Here is a 20761-nt window from a genome sequence, read left to right on the forward strand (position 1 = left end):
CGGATAGCTGTAAATGATATGATATTAAAAAATATGATATGGACAACTCCCACATCTCAGTTAGTGGATATTTTGAAGCCTTCAGAAGCTTGAAAACAAAGTTCTGTTGACGATGAGGAAGAAATTTGAAAAAAAAGCTTTTTTAAATTATCTTCTTTTAGATGAAACTGATAAAAAAAAATGGAAAAAAAAATCCTTTGTCAGTGTGAGAGCAAAGATAAATTAAAGATTTTATATGTGGAAAAACTGTCAAACAACTAAATGTAGTTTTCCAGGGTTAGTAAACCCTTATATATTTGCACTGGCTTCTAGATTTTGAAAAAAATATTAATTAAATAGAAGTGCAAATGGCCATGGTAGCGGCATTCATCTCGTTTTGGAGCTGGGTTTAATATTGTAACACGCAGATCTGGATTTGTACTTTTACATTAAAGGGACACTCAAAGTTAAACTTTTATTATTCAGATAGAGCATGCCATTTCAAACAACTTTCCAATTTACTTCCATTAACTACATGTGCACAGTCTTTTTATATTAAAACTTTGAGTCACCAGCTCCTACTGAGCATGTGAAAGAATAAAAGTGTATGCATTTGTGAATGGCTGATGGCTGTCACATGGTACGTGTATGCATTTGTGAATGGCTGATGGCTGTCACATGGTACGTGTATGCATTTGTGAATGGCTGATGGCTGTCACATGGTACAGGGGGAGTGGAAAAAAGACATAACTTTTAAAATTGGCAGAAAAAAAATCTACTACTCATTTGAAGTTCAGTCTAAGTGCTATTGCATTGTCTTGTTATCTTGCATTTGTTGATTATGCAAATCTACTGTGTTGACTGGTCCTTTAATCAGGCTCCAAAAAGAGCTGAGTTCCATTACTTGCAGACATAATCTACATGCATTTATGCAAACAAATGCAGAATGCACATGTATATAATTTTATAAGGATTGCAGATTTATATTGTCAAAACATTCAAAGACAAAGTAGTGTAATAGCATTATATATATATTTTTTTATTATATATGTCAATGCATAGGCTTAGGTATATTCAACAGATGCAATCATATATCCTGAGGACTGGGTTCATTCATGTCTTTGGTTACAGTTTGCAGAGTTCACCTGACTGAACACCTGCCCACCCATTCTGTGCTCAGCTCAAACTTGTGCACTTAAAGGTACATGAAACCCAAAATGTTTCTTTCATGATTCAGATAGAGAATACAATTTCTCCTGTTAAGTGTAGTCAGTCCACGGGTCATCCATTACTTATGGGATTATATCTCCTCCCTAACAGGAAGTGCAAGAGGATCACCCAAGCAGAGCTGCTATATAGCTCCTCCCCTCTACGTCATACCCAGTCATTCTCTTGCACCTAACTAATAGATAGGACGTGTGAGAGGACTGTGGTTATTAAAATTTAGTTTTTATGTCTTCAATCAAAAGTTTGTTATTTTAAACAGCACCGGAGTGTGTTGTTTTTTCTCAGGCAGCATTAGAAGAAGAATCTACCTGAGTTTGTGTATGATCTTAGCGGTCGTAATTAAGATACATTTGCTGTTCTCGGCCATTCTGAGGAGTGAGGTAACTTCAGAACAGGGGACAGCGGGCAGGGTTCACCTGCAAGGAGGTATGTTGCAGTATATTATTTTCTAAGGAATGGAATTGACTGAGAAAATACTGCTAATACCGTTATAATGTAAGTGCAGCCTTAAATGCAGTAGTAGTGACTGGTATCAGGCTGATATGTGTGTATATTTAAACTGAGGTATTTCTGGGGAATGGAATTTCACTAAGAAAATACTATATACATTTAATTTGTATTGAGCCCCCACTGCAGTGAAAGCGACTAGCAGCAGGCTTATTAATATCATTTCATAATTTTATTTTAAAACGTTTACTGGCATGTTAATCGTTTTTCTCTGAGGTACTTGGTGATAAAAAATTTTGGGCATTACTTTTCCACATGGCTGTCGTTTATTATGAATAAATTCAGTTTACTAAGCTTCCCCACTGTTGTAGTATGAGTGGGAGGGGCCTTTTTTGGCGCTTTATTGCGCAGTAAAAATTCTGTCACAGTCTTCCTATTTCTTCCTCCATGATCCAGGACGTCTCTACAGAGCCCAGGGGTCTCCAAAACTTGTTTTGAGGGAGGTAATCACTCACAGCAGACCTGTGAGACTGTGCTATTGACTGTGATAAAACGTTTATATTAATCTGTTATCCGTTTTTTGGGTACTAAGGGGTTAATCATCCTTTTGCTGGTGGGTGCAATCCTTTGCTAACTTAATGCATTTACTGTGAAAATTTGGTTGCTATAACTAATTTGGTTCATTGTTATTTCAACTGTGACAGTTTCTTTGTGCTTCTTAAAGGCACAGTAACGTTTTTTTTATATTGCTTGTAAATTTATTTGAAAAGTATTTTCCAAGCTTGTTAGTTTCATTGCTAGTTTGTTTTAACATGTCTGACATAGAGGAATCTCTTTGTGCTATATGTTTAAAGGCCAATGTGGAGCCCAATAGAAATTTGTGTACTAATTGCATTGATGCTACTTTGAATAAAAGCCAATCTGTACATGTAAAGAAAAATTCACCAGACAACGAGGGGGAAGTTATGCCGACTAACTCCCCTCACGTGTCAGTACCTTCATCTCCCGCTCAGGAGGTGCGTGATATTGTGGCGCCAAGTACATCAGGGCGGCCCATACAAATCACTTTGCAAGACATGGCTAATGTTATGACTGAAGTATTATCTAAATTGCCAGAATTTAGGGGTAAACTCGACCACTCTGGGGTGAGAACAGAAATCGCTGATAATAATAGAGCCATGTCTGATACTGCGTCACAATTTGCAGAACATGAGGACGGAGAGCTTCATTCTGTGGGTGACGGATCTGATCCAAGTAAACTGGACTCAGACATTTCAAATTTTAAATTTAAGCTTGAGAACCTCCGTGTATTGCTAGGGGAGGTATTAGCGGCTCTGAATGATTGTAACACGGTTACAATTCCAGAGAAAATATGTAGGCTGGATAAATATTTTGCGGTACCAACGTGTACTGACGTTTTTCCTATACCTAAAAGGCTTACAGAAATGGTTAACAAGGAGTGGGATAGACCCGGTGTGCCTTTTTCTCCCCCTCCTATATTTAGAAAAATGTTTCCAATAGACGCCACCACACGGGACTTATGGCAGACGGTCCCTAAGGTGGAGGGAGCAGTTTCTACTTTGGCTAAGCGCACCACTATCCCAGTGGAGGATAGCTGTGCTTTTTCAGATCCAATGTATAAAAAGTTAGAGGGTTACCTTAAGAAAATGTTTGTTCAACAAGGTTTTATATTACAACCCCTTGCATGCATTGCGCCTGTCACGGCTGCGGTGGCATTCTGGTTTGAGTCTCTGGAAGAGACCATTAGCTCAGCTACATTGGATGAGATTACAGACAAGCTTAGAGTCCTTAAGCTAGCTAACTCATTTATTTCAGATGCCGTAGTACACTTAACTAAACTTACGGCTAAGAATTCTGGATTCGCCATTCAAGCGCGCAGAGCGCTGTGGCTTAAATCATGGTCAGCTGATGTTGCTTCTAAATCTAAATTGCTTAACATTCCTTTCAAAGGGCAGACATTATTCGGGCCCGGTTTGAAGGAAATTATCGCTGACATTACTGAAGGTAAGGGCCATACCCTGCCTCAAGACAGAGCCAAACCAAGGACTAGACAGTCTAATTTTCGTGCCTTTCGTAACTTCAAGGCAGGAGCAGCATCAACTTCCTCCGCTCCAAAACAGGAAGGAACTGTTGCTCGCTACAGACAGGGCTGGAAACCTAACCAGTCCTGGAACAAGGGCAAGCAGGCCAGAAAGCCTGCTGCTGGCCCTAAGACAGCATGAAGTGAGGGCCCCCGATCCGGAAACGGATCTAGTGGGGGGCAGACTTTCTCTCTTCGCCCAGGCTTGGGCAAGAGATGTCCAGGATCCCTGGGCGTTAGAGATCATATCTCAGGGATATCTTCTGGACTTCAAAGCTTCTCCCCCAAAAGGGAGATTTCATCTTTCAAGGTTGTCAGCAAACCAGGTAAAGAAAGAGGCGTTTCTACGCTGTGTATAAGACCTTTTACTAATGGGAGTGATCCACCCAGTTCCGCGGTCGGAACACGGACAAGGGTTTTACTCAAATCTGTTTGTGGTTCCCAAAAAAGAGGGAACCTTCAGACCAATCTTGGACTTAAAAATCCTAAACAAATTCCTAAGAGTTCCATCGTTCAAAATGTAAACTATTCGGACAATCTTACCTATGATCCAAAAGGGTCAGTATATGACCACAGTGGATCTAAAGGATGCCTACCTTCACATACCGATTCACAAAGATCATTATCGGTACCTAAGGTTTGCCTTCCTAAATAGGCATTACCAGTTTGTAGCTCTTCCCTTCGGGTTAGCCACGGCTCCAAGAATCTTCACAAAGGTTCTGGGCTCTCTTCTGGCGGTACTAAGACCGCAAGGAATTTCGGTAGCTCCATACCTAGACGACATTCTGATACAAGCGTCAAGTTTCCAGACTGCCAAGTCTCACACAGAGTTGGTTCTGGCATTTCTAAGGTCGCATGGGTGGAAGGTGAACGTAGAAAAGAGTTCTCTTTTGCCACTCACAAGAGTTCCCTTCTTGGGGACTCTTATAGATTCTGTAGAAATGAAAATTTACCTGACAGAAGACAGGTTAACAAAACTTCTAAATGCTTGCCGTGTCCTTCATTCCATTCAACACCCGTCAGTGGCTCAATGCATGGAGGTAATCGGCTTAATGGTAGCGGCAATGGACATAGTACCTTTTGCTCGCCTACATCTCAGACCACTACAATTGTGCATGCTAAGTCAGTGGAATGGGGATTACTCAGATTTGTCCCCTATGCTGAATCTGGATCAAGAGACCAGAGATTCTCTTCTATGGTGGCTTTCTCGGCCACATCTGTCCAGGGGGATGCCCTTCAGCAGGCCAGATTGGACGATTGTAACAACAGACGCCAGCCTCCTAGGTTGGGGCGCTGTCTGGAATTCCCTGAAGGCTCAGGGATCATGGTCTCAGGAGGAGAGTCTCCTTCCAATAAACATTCTGGAATTAAGAGCAGTTCTCAATGCTCTCCTGGCTTGGCCTCAGTTAGCAACTCTGAGGTTCATCAGGTTTCAGTCGGACAACATCACGACTGTGGCTTACATCAACCATCAGGGAGGGACAAGAAGTTCACTAGCGATGATGGAAGTCTCAAAGATAATTCGCTGGGCAGAGTCTCACTCTTGCCACCTGTCAGCGATCCATATCCCAGGCGTGGAGAACTGGGAGGCGGATTTCCTAAGTCGCCAGACTTTTCACCCGGGGGAGTGGGAACTTCACCCGGAGGTATTTGCCCAACTGCTTCGGCGTTGGGGCAAACCAGATCTGGATCTCATGGCGTCTCGCAAGAACGCCAAGCTTCCTTGTTACGGATCCAGGTCCAGGGACCCGTGAGCGGTTCTGATAGATGCTCTGACAGCACCTTGGGTCTTCAACATGGCTTATGTGTTTCCACCATTCCCGATACTTCCTCGACTGATTGCCAGGATCAAACAGGAGAGAGCATCAGTGATTCTAATAGCGCCTGCGTGGCCACGCAGGACCTGGTATGCAGATCTAGTGGACATGTCGTCCTGTCCACCTTGGTCTCTGCCTCTGAGACAGGACCTTCTGGTTCAGGGTCCTTTCAAACATCCAAATCTAATTTCTCTGAAGCTGACTGCATGGAGATTGAACGCTTGATTCTGTCAAAGCGTGGATTCTCGGAGTCAGTGATTGATACCTTAATACAGGCTAGGAAACCTGTTACCTGGAAAATTTACCATAAAATATGGCGTAAATATTTGCATTGGTGCGAATCCAAGAGTTACTCATGGAGTAAGGTTAGGATTCCTAGGATATTGTCTTTTCTACAAGAAGGTTTAGAAAAGGGTTTATCTGCTAGTTCGTTAAAGGGACAGATCTCAGCTCTGTCCATCCTTTTCCACAAGCGTCTGTCAGAAGTTCCAGACGTTCAGGCTTTTTGTCAGGCTTTGGCCAGGATTAAGCCTGTGTTTAAAACTGTTGCTCCGCCATGGAGCTTAAACTTAGTTCTTAACGTTTTACAGGGTGTTCCGTTTGAACCCCTTCATTCCATTGATATCAAGCTGTTATCGTGGAAAGTTCTGTTCTTAATGGCTATTTCCTCGGCTCGAAGAGTCTCTGAGTTATCGGCTTTACAATGTGATTCTCCTTATCTGATTTTTCACTCAGACAAGGTAGTTTTGCGTACTAAACCTGGGTTCTTACCTAAGGTCACTAACAGAAATATCAATCAAGAGATTGTTGTTCCTTCACTGTGCCCTAACCCTTCTTCAAAGAAGGAACGACTTTTGCACAATCTGGACGTAGTCCGTGCCCTGAAATTTTATTTGCAGGCAACTAAGGATTTTCGACAAACTTCTTCCCTGTTTGTCGTTTATTCTGGACAAAGGAGAGGTCAAAAGGCTTCGGCTACCTCTCTCTCCTGGCTTCGTAGCATAATACGTTTAGCCTATGAGACTGCTGGACAGCAGCCTCCTGAAAGAATTACAGCTCATTCTACCAGAGCTGTGGCTTCCACTTGGGCCTTTAAAAATGAGGCCTCTGTTGAACAGATTTGCAAGGCTGCAACTTGGTCTTCACTTCACACCTTTTCAAAATTTTACAAATTTGACACTTGCTTCTTCGGAGGCTATTTTTGGGAGAAAGGTTCTTCAGGCAGTGGTTCCTTCTGTGTAAAGGTCCTGCCTGTCCCTCCCGTCATCCGTGTACTTTTAGCTTTGGTATTGGTATCCCATAAGTAATGGATGACCCGTGGACTGACTACACTTAACAGGAGAAAATATAATTTATGCTTACCTGATAAATTCCTTTCTCCTGTAGTGTAGTCAGTGCACTGCCCGCCCTGTTTTACGGCAGGTCTAAATTTTAAATTAAACTCCAGTCACCACTGCACCCTATAGTTTCTCCTTTCTCGTTTGGTTTCGGTCGAATGACTGGGTATGACGTAGAGGGGAGGAGCTATATAGCAGCTCTGCTTGGGTGATCCTCTTGCACTTCCTGTTAGGGAGGAGATATAATCCCATAAGTAATGGATGACCCGTGGACTGACTACACTACAGGAGAAAGGAATTTATCAGGTAAGCATAAATGTTTTTTTTAATTTTTTTTCCCCAACAAGCTTTATTGATATAAAATAAAAAATTACACAATACATTGTATTCGATTTAAAGACAGTAAGGATCCAAATAAATTATAGGACGGATATTTGTCTAGGTAACAACTGACCCATTGTCTTTTAGATGGTGTAAAGTCCAGAATGCTTGTGGGTTTTTTTTTTCTGTTCTTTCAAAAACCATAGAAACAACAACAAGAAAAAACAAAAAAATTTAACATCATAACTTTGGTACATATCATAGTTACGGATTGTATCAAAATTAACAGTAATATCAATCTGAGCTGCAAATTAGCGACTCGTCACTATAAACTAGTACAAATAGTACGTATCTAAAGGTTTTAAGGTCTAACAAGTTACAATGTGCGGTGAGGAAGATTGTTGCATGAATGTATGTCTCCCAATAAAGCATCATAGCGCAGTAGAAATCTAATCTATCGTTTTTTTTGGTAATGGTATTTCTCCAAGAACAGGAGAAAAGTTACATTCTGTCTCCAGTTTTCTTTTGTGGGAATCGATTGTCATTTCCACAACCTTGGTATAAGTTGTTTAGCGCTGCTGAGCATGATATACAGTAGTGTTAACTTATACTTGCACTTAATCCTAGGTGGCTTGTTAAACAGTAGGGTTAAAGGGTTATATGGGATATTATGTGAAAGGACAGTTTGAATTTCTGTATGTACCTTTTGCCAAAAAGGTTGTAATGTGGGACAATCCCACCAAATGTGGTATAGTGTACCAATCTGTTTGCAAGCTCTCCAGCACGATGGGTGTGATTGTTTGTAAATTTTGGCTAATCTGCTGGGGTTGAGATACCATCGCCCCAGTAGTTTCATGTTGGTCTCTGTTATACTCATTAATGATGGCAATTTACTCATTTGCTGAAAGATCGTGTTCTAGGTCTCAGGTGTAATATCAAAGCCTAATTCTGCTTTCCAGACCTTAGTATATGAGGGGAGTATTCTATAATTAGTGTCTATTAAGATTTTATATATTGCTGAAAGTGAACCCTTCATAGGATGAGTAGACCAGTGCTTGACAAATCTGTTTACAAATTAGGTGCAAGTAAGAATATTTAGGAGCCAGACATATTTTTAGGAGCCAGACAGTGGGATTTGTATATAAATATATGGAGAATAACCCAAACATTAGGAGCCAGGGGTAAAATTCTAGGAGCCAGTGGCTCCCAGGCTCCTGGATTTGTCGAGCCCTGGAGTAGACCAACATTGAAGTTCAAAAGGATTTAAACTTCGGACTAGGTTTTGTTTATCTTTATTCTGCATTATAGAGAATACAATTTTAAACAACTTTCTAATTTACTTCTATTATCTAATCTGTTTCATTCTCTTGGTATAATTTGTTGAAGGAGCAGCAATGCACAACTAGTTTCTAACTGAACACATGGGTGAGCCAATTACATTCAATATATATATGCAGCCACCAATCAACAGCTAGAACCTAGTTTCTCTGCTGCTCATGAACTTGCCTAGATAAACCTTTCAGCAAATCATAACAAGAGAAGGAAGCAAATTAAATAATTGAAGTAAATTGGAAAGTTGTTTAAAATTGTATTCTCTATCTATCTGAATCATGAAAGAAAAATTTTGGGTTTCATGTCCCTTTAAAAGGAACTAAATAAATGTTAGCTATGGTTACATCAAAGCTAATATTACCTGATGAAAATATGCAGATTTTTTTTTAATTTTATATATTTATATATATATATATATATATATATATATATATATATATATATATATATATATATATATATATATATATATATATATATATATATTTTAAATATTGAAGAAAGTAGTTTTAGTTTCTATAACATCTACCAACATGCTGTAACCTAAGTAGTAGGTTTAAAAATAAAATAAAAAATAAAGCATTGTTTTCTTTATCTAATCTATGCTGAGGCCAGTTAGGGATACTTATACATACAATGATAAAATAACTGGATCCTCAAAATTTATGGCTGGCTTCTCTGTATTTTTGGCGAATCCGTATCAAAGAAAATGTAAGTATGCCATTGTTAAAGTGAAGGTAAACTTACCTGTATATCGAAATAGAATTCAATTATCTGTCACAAATAAATATGAGTTTCATTCATCAACCTGTATGAAATCATCTTTGAAATAAAGTTATCGCTGTATAAAATCTCTATTTTAAGATGATAACAATCAACCCCTTTTTTTTGTTTTTTTTTCCCCTCTTGATCACGTTCTTATAAGTACCAATTGAATTTCTGGCCGTTAGGTGGCCGTGGATCTACGTCACCCGCCTACTATTCCAAAAGCGCATGCGCTACTGTCCTATTCTATATTTTGTACTCCAGCGCGCGCTCCCGTTCGCGCATGCGTAGTAGCTTTAAATAGGACCACCTACACTAAATATTGTTACCAACGTGTTCGGTCTTAAACAAAAACTGCTAATCTCTCAATCGCACAACATAGCACTGAATGAACACTATATAGTTGTTCCTTCAGCGCTATGTTGCAAACGGCGATTAACGCATGCGCATTGTTTGTGATTGAGGAGTATCGCATGCGCATTGGTGATAGACATCTGAGGTTTGCTCATGCGCAATGCTTACGCTCGTCGTGTACGAGCTTTGGAGATGCGCATAGAGCGGGTGGGGCCGCTCTATACGTAACAGCATCCAAAATCCAGAAGCTGAGGTGGGGTGGAGTTTAGACGCTAACGGTAGGCAGCTTAGTATAATAAAAAAAAAATGAAATATGTCATAACATGGAATAAATTTAGCAAACAGCTTATTATATTAGCCAATGATGCATTAATGTCTTGAACACACGTAAACTTAACCTTCACTTTAAGATTTTGCTAGAGCTTGCACTTTACAATGTTTCTATTGGATATACTGTAACATTTTATGGTTACTCACTTTCTCTTACTGCAAATTTGACTGATAATACATGTACAATACCACACCGTGTTCTCCACAGAATAGTTTGCCAGCCAAGTGGCATTATGAAATAGCCGGGTGGGGGGCATTATTATAACATTTTAGCTAAGAATCAGCAAGCGCTACCCAGGTGCTAAATCAATGATGGGTCGTCTCATTAGCTTACATTCCTGCTTTTTTTAAATAAAGATACCAAGAGAACAAAGAAAAATGAAAATAGAAGTAAATTAGAAAGTTGCTTAAAATTGCATGCTCTTTCTGAATCGTGAAAGAAAAAAATTGGGTTCAGTATCCCTTTAAGCAATTTTATAATTTACTCCTATTTTTCTTCGTTCCCTTGGTATCTTTTTTGGGAAAAGCAGGAATGTAATCTTAGGAGCCGGCCCATTTTTGTTTCAGAACCTGGTAGCACTTGCTGATTGGTAGCTACCCAGAAAGTTACTTAGAAATGCATACTCTATCTGAATCATGAAAGAAAACGTGTTTAGTATCCCTTTAATTAAACCTGCTTTGTACTCAGATGTCATATGTGATGTGTTCCCTCAACATATCACATTCCTTTCTACAATCATACTATCAGTTTTACTTTGCTTATTTAAATATGAATTCTTTGTCCTAGTAGGTCTTTGTCTAAAATACTTTCATTTTTGCTTAATATCTAATGGCTTGTATTCCCTCTGTTGTTCCTCTCTATGTCAGAAAATCTGCGAAGTCCCGAAGTAGAAGCCCCATGTATTCAAGGAAGAGTTCCTCATCTTCTCGGAACAAGAAGCAGAAGTCACAGTCGCGAAGTCGCCATTCCAGTATTTCTCCTGCCCGCCTACCCTTAAACTCCAGCCTTGGTGCTGAGCTAAGTCGCAAAAAAAAGGAACGAGCAGCTGCTGCTGCACGAGAGTCTAAGGGCTCCCCACTTCTTTTAAAAAAAGATAGCAGTGAAGGAAAATTAATATTGGCACTGGACTCTAAAAAGGCAACCAAAATCCTCAAACTGGAAAAATCTTCCTCTGATACGGAGCTGCTGACGGTTCCTGATACAGAAGCAAAGGCATTTACTGGGTTGTCAAAACTAGAGGAGGTGGAGAAAAAACCACAGTTCCAAGTAAAGGAACCTAAATCATTAGGGATAAAGGACTGCATATCAGCAGCAATTAAAGAGGAGGTCTTAACGCCAAAGGAGGGAATAACGGACAAAGAAAAAGATGTACCTCCCCCGCTGCCTCCTATAAGGTCCCCTCCGCCTCCTTTGCCAACCTGTTCACCACCTCCTCCTACACCTCCTCTCCCCCCTCTTCCTCCATCACCTGCAACCTCACTACATCCACCACCTCCTCTCCCACCTTCATCAACAGTGACTTTCCAGCCCCTCCCTACCACTGTGGCTGCATCCTTGACTTCCTCCTCTAATGTAAAGGCATCTACAGTGTCCACTCAGGCAAACTCTAAGCACTCACTGCACTCGCCTTCCAAACCACAGGTTGCAGTCACACTTTCTATACCGCATCTTAAGACCTCAACGTTGCCTCCATTACCACTCCCACCGCTGCTGCCGGGAGAGGATGATCTAGAGATGTAAGTAGTTCAACCTCCTCTTTCTTCCTGATTTAACTTATTCAAAGCTAACCATAATATATATGTAATATACAAAACTTGTGTGTGTGTGTTACAAACCTCCCTTGTAGTGCTGCATAAGATATGTTGGTTGGTCCTAGATGCTGAAGAGAGAGCCATCTCTTACCTTCTATTCCTTCCTAGACAGCCAGGGTGTTTATTCCTGTGCAGTGCATTAGCAGCTTCTTTAAAGGGCTTTAAAAGTGATAACATTACATTCTCTAATTCGGTGGAGCATGTAATTTTATCAGTAGTGATGTTGCAACTCTGTGTTCAACATAAAGTTGTTAAACACTAAGTACTCCTCGGAACCCACAGATCACTGCTGGTCCGCAGCTGAAACTGCTACTGATCCATTCAGCAGCTGTAGTTGCACAACCCAGAGCATTTTCTTTTTACCCTTTACATCCCTTTAAAAGTTTAAATCACTGTCTCAATGTAAATGCATGAGCACACACACATCTACAGTGTGAATTCATTCAGTAACAAAAAAACAAACATGTTAATGCCAGATTAAAATTCTTTGTTACATGTTTCGTAATAATTTGTTGCTGAGCCGCCTTCACACCACTTTAACTGCTTCTAATTGTTAGACCCACATAAAATGATTTTTTTTTTTTTTCATTGCGGTACCCACATAATTTAAGCTTAAATACAGTATATTTGCATAATCAACAAATGAATAATGAAGACAACGCAATAGCACACTTTGTGCAAATTTCAAATGAGTAATACATATTTGTTTCTGACAGACTTCAAAATTAGTTCAATTTTTCCTCCTATTAAAAGCTTTTATCTCCAACCCCATTATATGACCTATTAACCAAGTGTGTGCCAAGTGGTTATATCTTTTTTTTTTTTTTTTTTTTTAAATATATAATTGTGAGCACAATGTTATCTATATGGCATATATGAACCAACTTGCTTGCTCTAAAAAGCTGTCAAATGCATTCAGATAAGGGGCGGCCTTCAAGGGCTTAGAACTAATCATATGAGCCTACAAGGTTTAGCTGTCAACTAAGAATACCAAGAAAACAAAGGAAATGTGATAAGAGAATTGGAAAGTTGTTTAAAATTGCATGCCCAATCTGAATCATGAGTTTAATTTTGATTAGACTATCCCTTTAAATCAAAGTAAGCATAAAAAGAAACTGTTAAACCACAAACAACTAACTTGACTTGCAAAATGGGCACTTAAGTTATCAGTGTAGCCACTGCTTGCAGCTAGATAAGAGAACAGACATGCTGAATTAAAGGGACAGTTAACTGTAAAAAAAAATTCTCTGAATGTGTTCCCAGTGACTTGTCATACCAGCTGCAGCGTATAAAATGTATGAGTAATTGCTCATTTATGCTTCTTTTTGCAAATTAACTGGATTTGGTATTTGAAACCACAGCTCATCAATATAGGCTAAACTTGCAGACAGATCAGATCTAGTTATCTTATCACTCAAATACTTCTCTTTCTTATCTCGGTCTCTGTACAATAATTAAAAAGAACAATTGCAAATTAACATTTTAGAGCTTTTTCTCTTACAACTCCTGCTGTGTGTAATTTATTCTGCTGTTTGTGTTTACATAGTTTGTCAATAGCATATACCTAGGTATAGAAACTTTCAGTATAGGTAGAGCTACTACAGGCTAAATCAGCTATTTCACATTCCAATATAAAGGCTGACAAGCTATTTTAAACTATTTAATACGCTCCAGCACGCAAAATTAATCATTGGGAACAAATTAAAGGAGAGATATTGGGTAAACTGTAACTTTATTTTGTATTGAATTTTCAAATCACAGAAAGAGAAATAAAAATAAAACCTTTAGACATATGAGATTACAATCAATAAAGCAATAATAATTAATAAATATAAGAAAACAATAAAGCAATAGATATCTTTTATCTATGAGGGAAAAAAAAATCATACTCTACAACTATAATCGACCCAACACTATCTTAGATCCTTCATGTTATCCTTTTACTCAGTTGAATGGGAGTTCTCCTCTTGTTATTGCAGCTTGCACACATTTAGAACTATAAAAGGGGCGATTAAATTGACTCTGAATATTGTTGGGAAGAGTTTTTATCATCCATCCCCATTTAAAGAAAAAAAATACATATTTTCTTCCTAAGATAGGGAGAGTCCACGGCTTCATTCCTTACTGTTGGGAAATACAACTCCTGGCCACCAGGAGGAGGCAAAGACACCCCAGCCAAAGGCTTAAAGGGACACTGAACTCAAATTTTTTTTTCTTTCGTGATTCAGATAGTGCATGCAATTTTGAGCAACTTTCTAATTTACTCCTATTATCAGTTTTCTTCGTTCTCTTGCTATCTTTATTTGAAAAAGAAGGCATCTAAGCTAAGGAGCCAGCCATCTTTTGGTTCCGAACTCTGGACAGCACTTGTTTATTGGTGGTTGAATTTATCCCTCAATCAGCAAGAACAACCCAGGTTGTTAACCAAAAATGGGCCAGCATCTAAATTTACATTCTTGCTTTTCAAATAAAGATTCCAAGAGAATGAAGAAAATTTGACTATAGGAGTATTATTAGAAAGTTGCTTTAAATTGCATGCTCTATCTGAATCACGAAAGAACAAATTTGGGTTCAGTGTCCCTTTAAATATCCCTCCCACTTCCTCATTACCCCAGTCATTCTTTGCCTAATTTACCCCAGTAATTATTTACATGCTGCTTTGTGTGTTTTTTTTTTTTTCCTGGGCTGATAGACTGTGTGTTATTTGCTGGAACAAACGGGTTTCACTTTTAAGTTTCACTTTTGTTTTTGAAATTGTTGCACAGCTCCTTTTACTTGCTGTACTTAACAGGGAAAGTACCGTCTTGCACTCCATGTGACCAGGTGTGGTCTATATTAATTTCCTCCATTCTGGCTAAGACTTGAACCTGAGGAGAGCGTTTTCTCTGTTAACTGTCTGGGTCTAGGAGATGAGTGCCCCAGCCATTGGGAGTATAAAGGTGCAGTTTTCTATAATAAAAAACGTTTTTTGTGTCCTCCTGTGGGTATAACCTGACTATGGAGGACTCTGACATGTTAGAAGGTACTCCTTCTGTACTGAATCATACCTGTTTATATTGTGAGGAGGCCGTGGTTTTCCTTCCCACTCAATTATGTTCCACATGCCTTAACACCGTTATAAAGTCTAAGAAGGGAGACAAGCCTGCTAAGGCTCTTGGTCCCTCTGAGCCGTCTACCACTCAGGACTCGGCGTCCTGTGAGATTACTACCCTTGCTACATTATCCACTCCACATGCAGTTCCCCGTAGCACATCTAATCATCCATCCGGAGGGGGCCTTCTTCCTGCGGACTTTGCCACGCAGTTACAAACTGTGGTGTCTGCGGTCCTTGGTGCATTACCTCGCTCTAACAAATACAAGAGAAAGATTAAACATAGCTCTCCTGACCCGGAGTCATCTAAATATTTATCGGATTTAGCTATTATGTTCCAGTTATCGAATGATGAGTTAACCTCTGTAGCTTCACAGGGTGAACTTTCTGGGTTGGAGTCGTTAGCGTCTAATCCTCCTGCTGTGGAGGAACCAGGAACCGTCCTTTAGATTTAAAATTGAGCACTTGCATTTTTTTTAAAGGAGGCTCTGTTTATGTTAGTGGTTCCAGAGGCCGCGCTGTCTGAAGATACCTATTATACCTAAATTAGACAGAGTTTATGAAGACAGGAAAGTTCCTTTGACTTTTCCTGTGCTGGTTAAGATGGCGAACATTAAGAACGAATGGGAAAGAATTGGTTCTTTTCCCCCTCGACTACTTTTAAAAAGTTGTTCCGGGACTCTCAACTGGATTAGTGGGGTTCCATTCCTAAGGTGGTTGGTGCTATCTCTACGCTTGCTAAATGTACTACTATACCTCTTGAGGATAGTTCTTCGTTCAGAGAGGATCCAAGGGGCAGATTCCTTCTCTCAAATCTGTCTGTCTACCAGACAAGAAAAGAGGGATGCCTTTCTAGGGTGCATTCGGGATCTATCCTCCTTAGTTGTCCCTTTGGCTATCGAAGAAAATGGTTTGGGGTTTTATTCAAACCTTTTCGTGGTCCCAAAGAAGGAAAGAACCTTCCGCCCAATTCTGGACCTAAAGTGCTTTAAACAAATTTCTCAGTGTCCCTTCCTTCAAGTTGGAGAGGATAATGTCCATCCTTCCTTTAATTCAGCACCATCCTTTCATCTTGCAGAAGAATTCTCAGATTCACTTCTCAGTCTTCTTCGATCACATGGATGGAAGATAAACTTGGAAAAGAGTTCTCTTATCCCAAGTACCAGGGTGGAATTCCTGGCTACTATAATAGACTCCATATCCATGAGGATATTTCTTACAGACCAGAGACGTTCCAAGCTAACTTTGGCATGCCTTGCCCTCCGGACCTCCTTGAGTCCCTCGTGGCTTAGTGTATGGAGGTGACTCGTCTCATGATGTCCTGCATGGACATTGTTCCTTTTGCCAGGTTCCGTCTCGGACCTTTTACAACTGTGCATGCTGTGGCAGTGGAACGGCGATCATTCAGATCTGTCTCATGAGATTGTATTAGACAGCTGGTCGAGAGAATCGGTCTCTTGGTGGCATTGTCCAGATCATCTGTCCCGAGGGGCATGCTTCTTAAGACCATCCTGGGAGATTGTGACTACGGACGCAAGCCTATACGGATGGGGAGCTGTTTGGGGTGCCAGGAAGGCACAGGGGTTGTGGACTAAGGAGGAGTCCTCCCTCCCGATCAATATTTTGGAACTATGGGCAATCTTCAAGGTCTTGAAGGCTTGACCACTTCTGGGTTCGTCCCAGTTTATCAGATTCCAATCAGATAATTTAAACTCGGCTTACATCAACCATCAGGGGGGGAACGAGAAGTTCCTTGGCGATTAAGGAAGTATCTCGTATTCTGGAGTGGGCGGAGGCCCACAGCTGTTAGCGATCCACATCCGGTGTGGACAACTGGGAGACGGATTTTCTCAGCAGGCAATCCTTCCATCCAGGGGAATGGTCTCTCCACCCCGAGGTCATTGCAGAGATATGCAGCAAGCGGGGGACACCGGAGATAGATATCATGGCGTCCCGTCTCAATACCAAGCTACCCAGGTACTGGTCGAGTTCGAGGGATCCCCAAGCGGATCTAATAGATGCACTAGTAGTGCCCTGGAGGTTCAAACTCATATATTTTTCCTCCATTACTGCTTAATCCTCGAGTGGTGGCCCGCATCAAGCAGGAGCGGGTATCAGTAATCCTGATTGCTCTATCGTGGCCGCAAAGGACATAGTTCGCGGATCTAGTGGGGATGTCCTCATCTCCTCCGTGAAAGTTACCTTGTCGCAGAGACATGCGGATACAAGGTCCATTTGTTCATCAAAATCTAGATTCTTTGAGGCTGACTGCGTGGAGATTGAACTTTTAGTCTTATCCAAGAGAGGTTTCTCTGAAAGTGTCATTGTTACTCTTATTCAAGCTCGTAAAGCAGTTACTCGGTGTATCTACCACATGGTGTGGAGGACCTACTTATTCTGGTGTGAGCATGGTTTTTCCTGGCACAGAGTTAAGGTTGCCAGGATCTTATCCTTTCTCCAGGATGGGCTGGAGAATGGCTTTTCTGCTAGTTCCCTGAGAGGAAAGTTTTCGGCCCTGTCGGTTTTATTGCACAAGAGACTGGCTGAGCTTCCAGACGTGCAGTCCTTTAAGGCTCTGATTAGGATCAGACCTGTGTTTAGATTTGGGGCTCCTCCTTGGAGCCTAAATCTTGTTCATCAGGGTTTGCAACAGGTTCCATTTGAGCCTCTGCATTCCGTTGACATTAAATTGTTATCTTGGAAGGTTCTCTTTTTATTGGCTATTGCCTCTGTGCGCAGAGTTTCTGAGAACTCTGCTTCCTAAAGTTGTGACAGATCGTAACATCAATCAGGAGATTGTGTTTCCTTCCTTGTGTCATCGAAGGAACGCTTACTTCACAATTTGGATGTGGTTCGTGCCTTGAAGTTCTATGTTCAGGCTACTAAGGAGTTTAGACAATCTTCCTTTTTTTATTGAGGCTTAATACTGAACGAAATGCAGTTACATAATGATATTATACATTGTACATCTTCCACATTTATCAAAGGTACAACATAAACCTGTTTCTAGCAACATAAATAGAGTGGAGCAAAGAAAAATATTTGAAATACAGTAGGATCCGCTGAAGTGCGCACTGGAACTCTTCCATTGTCCCACTAGGTAGAAGTATAACCAGCGTTAAAAATCTGTTTTTTTAACCCAGAATCAGTAACTCCGGGGGGGTGAACCCTCAGACTTCTCCAGAGTTTCTCCAGTCTGGACAACTTGGAACAGTAGAGTATATTGAGTTAAATTTAGTAAAAAAACTTTTTGGATTCTATCAAAATCCAAGAGCTCTCCACAAAAACGTCCTGTCACAACAGCTACAGGCTCCGCCCCCCAACCTTCCTCTTTATTTATTGTCTATTCGGGGAAGTGTAAGGGGCAGAAGGCTACTTCGACTTCCCTATCTTTTTGGTTAAGGAGTGTCATCTGCTTAGCTTACGAGACAGCGGGACATCGTCCTGAGAGGATAACCGCTCATTCCACTAGAGCAGTGGTTTCCTCTTGGGCCTTTAAGAATGAGGCCTCTATGGATCAGATTTGTAAGGTGGCAACCTCCTTACATACTTTTTCCAAAATTTTACAAGTTTGATGTTTTTGCTTCGGCTGAAGCAGTTTTCGGGAGAAAAGTTTTGCAGGCTATGGTGCCCTCAGAATAGGGTCCACCTCTTCCTTTTTGTTCCTTCCCGTTATTCATTCAGTGTCCTCTGGAGCTTGAGTATAGTTTTCCCAACAATAAGGAATTAAGCCGTGGACTCTCCCTATTTTAGGAATGAAAGCATAATTTATGCTTACCAGATTAATTCCTTTCCTTCCAGGTAGGGGCGAGTCCACGCCCCCCGCACGTTTTTTTTTTGTCTATGGGCAGTCCCCTATTTATTTTATTCTTCTGGCACCATTTATTCCCTAATGTTTCTCCTACTTTTCCTTGTTCCCTCGGCAGAATGACTGGGGTAATGAGGAAGTGGGAGGGATATTTAAGCCTTTGGCTAGGGTGTCTTTGCCTCTCCAGGTAGCCAGGTGTTGTATTTCCCAACAAAAAGGAATGAAGCCGTGGACTCTTCCTATCCGGAAGGAAAGGAATTTATCTGGTAAGCATAAACTGATTTTTTTTCAGAATTTAGAGACAGATCGAATTGTTCTAAAGTTAATTTCATATGCATCCTCTTTGCAACTTCTGTTTCAAATTGTAATTTACCCATGCACATTTCAATTCTGACCTTTCCTACCCCTTTAAGATGCAATTATCAATATTTTGTGTCCTAACAGTTTCACTCTAAAGTAATAATTTATTGGCACCAATGAAAAAACCAAAACATTTTGTGAGTTACCCCTTAAACATGTAAAACTTTTTTCAATGGTGCCAGATTACTTTACACTGTGGTGCTACTTCTTTGGTACTTTTCACTCTTAATCAGTTTTCAGTTTAACCTTTTGTTGTTAGGGTTCAAAGTATATTTACTTGAGTTTTATAGTTCATGGTTGCAGCAAAAGATACTGCTCAAATCATCTCAAGATTTATTCAAGATTATTGTCCTCTCTCCCACAGTAAATACTTTTTTCAGTTGGTGGTACAACAAAGCGCACCTTTCTGCAGGTATGTGTCAAGTATCACATTTAAGGGTTTCTGCAACAGGCTCCAACATATTGTAATAGGGATTTGCATTCCATGACTGGACATTATGGAGCAAAATACCTCAGCCTTCATGTGTTCTTTTTTGCGTAGTGGTCTCTCAATTATCTTTTTCCTGAATTTACAAACACTGGCATACTCCTTCAATGGGTCTTAAAGCTTCCAGATGGAACTTCAAAGTTCCAGTGTGAGGGTACAGAGCCAAGGATTCTCAATTCGCCTCTTTGTGTAGTTTACTCAGTTTTTTATTTTTTATACATTGTCATTATACTTGCTCTATAACACCTAACCTTGGTTTGCAGATCTGGTTGCATTCTTTGGGATTTTTCGATCCACCTTCCCTTTTTTCGGATCTCTTGACTCTATTGAGTGCATTGGTTTTTCCCTTGTTTTGATCTCATGGACTTGTTACTAATTGCTAAATTTTGCATAGAAAGTGCACACAAACCAATTACTGCTTATTTTTTATTTATTTTTGGTCTGTGTTCTATTAGAGTATTTGATTTTAAATCCAGCATACCCTCTGTGTAGTTTGCATGCAGGGTATTTTCAAGAGCTCTGTGAAGGTTCAAGTTTGTTCTATCTTGGCTTTTTCAGACACTTTGCTGTTCACTGATTTTTCCATATATTTCTTCAAGCATTGTACCTGTTTTGTTGTTCATTCTAGGCCTAAATCTATCTTTGGGACCGCAAACTCATGCTGAACCCCCCTTTTGAACTTGCATGCCATCTTGGTAAATTGCATAAAATGTTTCAGGAAGATTTAGACCCTCTCTGTCTTGCACTGGAGTCATAGAAAGGGATTCTAGGCCTCCATAGTTCTTTCAAAGTGACAGTCTACTCCAGAATTTGTATTGTTTAAAAAGATAGATAATCCCTTTTATTACCCATTCCCCAGGTTTGCATAACCAATACTGTTATATTAATATACTTTTTACCTCTGTGATTACCTTGTATCTAAGACTCTACACTGCCCCCTTATCTCAGTGCTTTTGACACTTACATTTTAGCCAATCAGTACTGTCCCATAATTGACTTCTCGTGAGTGAGTACAATCTTATCTATATGGCACACATGAACTAGCTCTGTCTAGCTGTGAAAAATGGTCAAAATACACTGAGATAATAGGCGGCTTTTAAGGGCTTAGAAATTGGCATATGAGCCTACCTAGATTTATCTTTCAACAAAGAAATACCAAAGCAAATTTGATAAAAGTAAATTGAAAAGTTGTT

The 20761-nt window shown here is 40.2% G+C and overlaps 1 protein-coding gene across 1 annotated transcript in view; it reads left to right on the plus strand.

The window, feature by feature from the left end:
• The window catches only part of CDK12 (cyclin dependent kinase 12), a 470679-nt gene that overhangs the window by 10339 nt on the left and 439579 nt on the right, over positions 1–20761 (plus strand). Inside the window, exon 2 of the mRNA XM_053697993.1 lies at positions 10878–11747. Within this exon, the coding sequence (XP_053553968.1) occupies positions 10878–11747 (870 nt within the window). The remainder of the gene's footprint in view (positions 1–10877; positions 11748–20761) is intronic.

This window comes from Bombina bombina, chromosome 1, assembly GCF_027579735.1.
Source record: "Bombina bombina isolate aBomBom1 chromosome 1, aBomBom1.pri, whole genome shotgun sequence".
NCBI classification, from domain to species: Eukaryota; Metazoa; Chordata; class Amphibia; order Anura; family Bombinatoridae; genus Bombina; species Bombina bombina.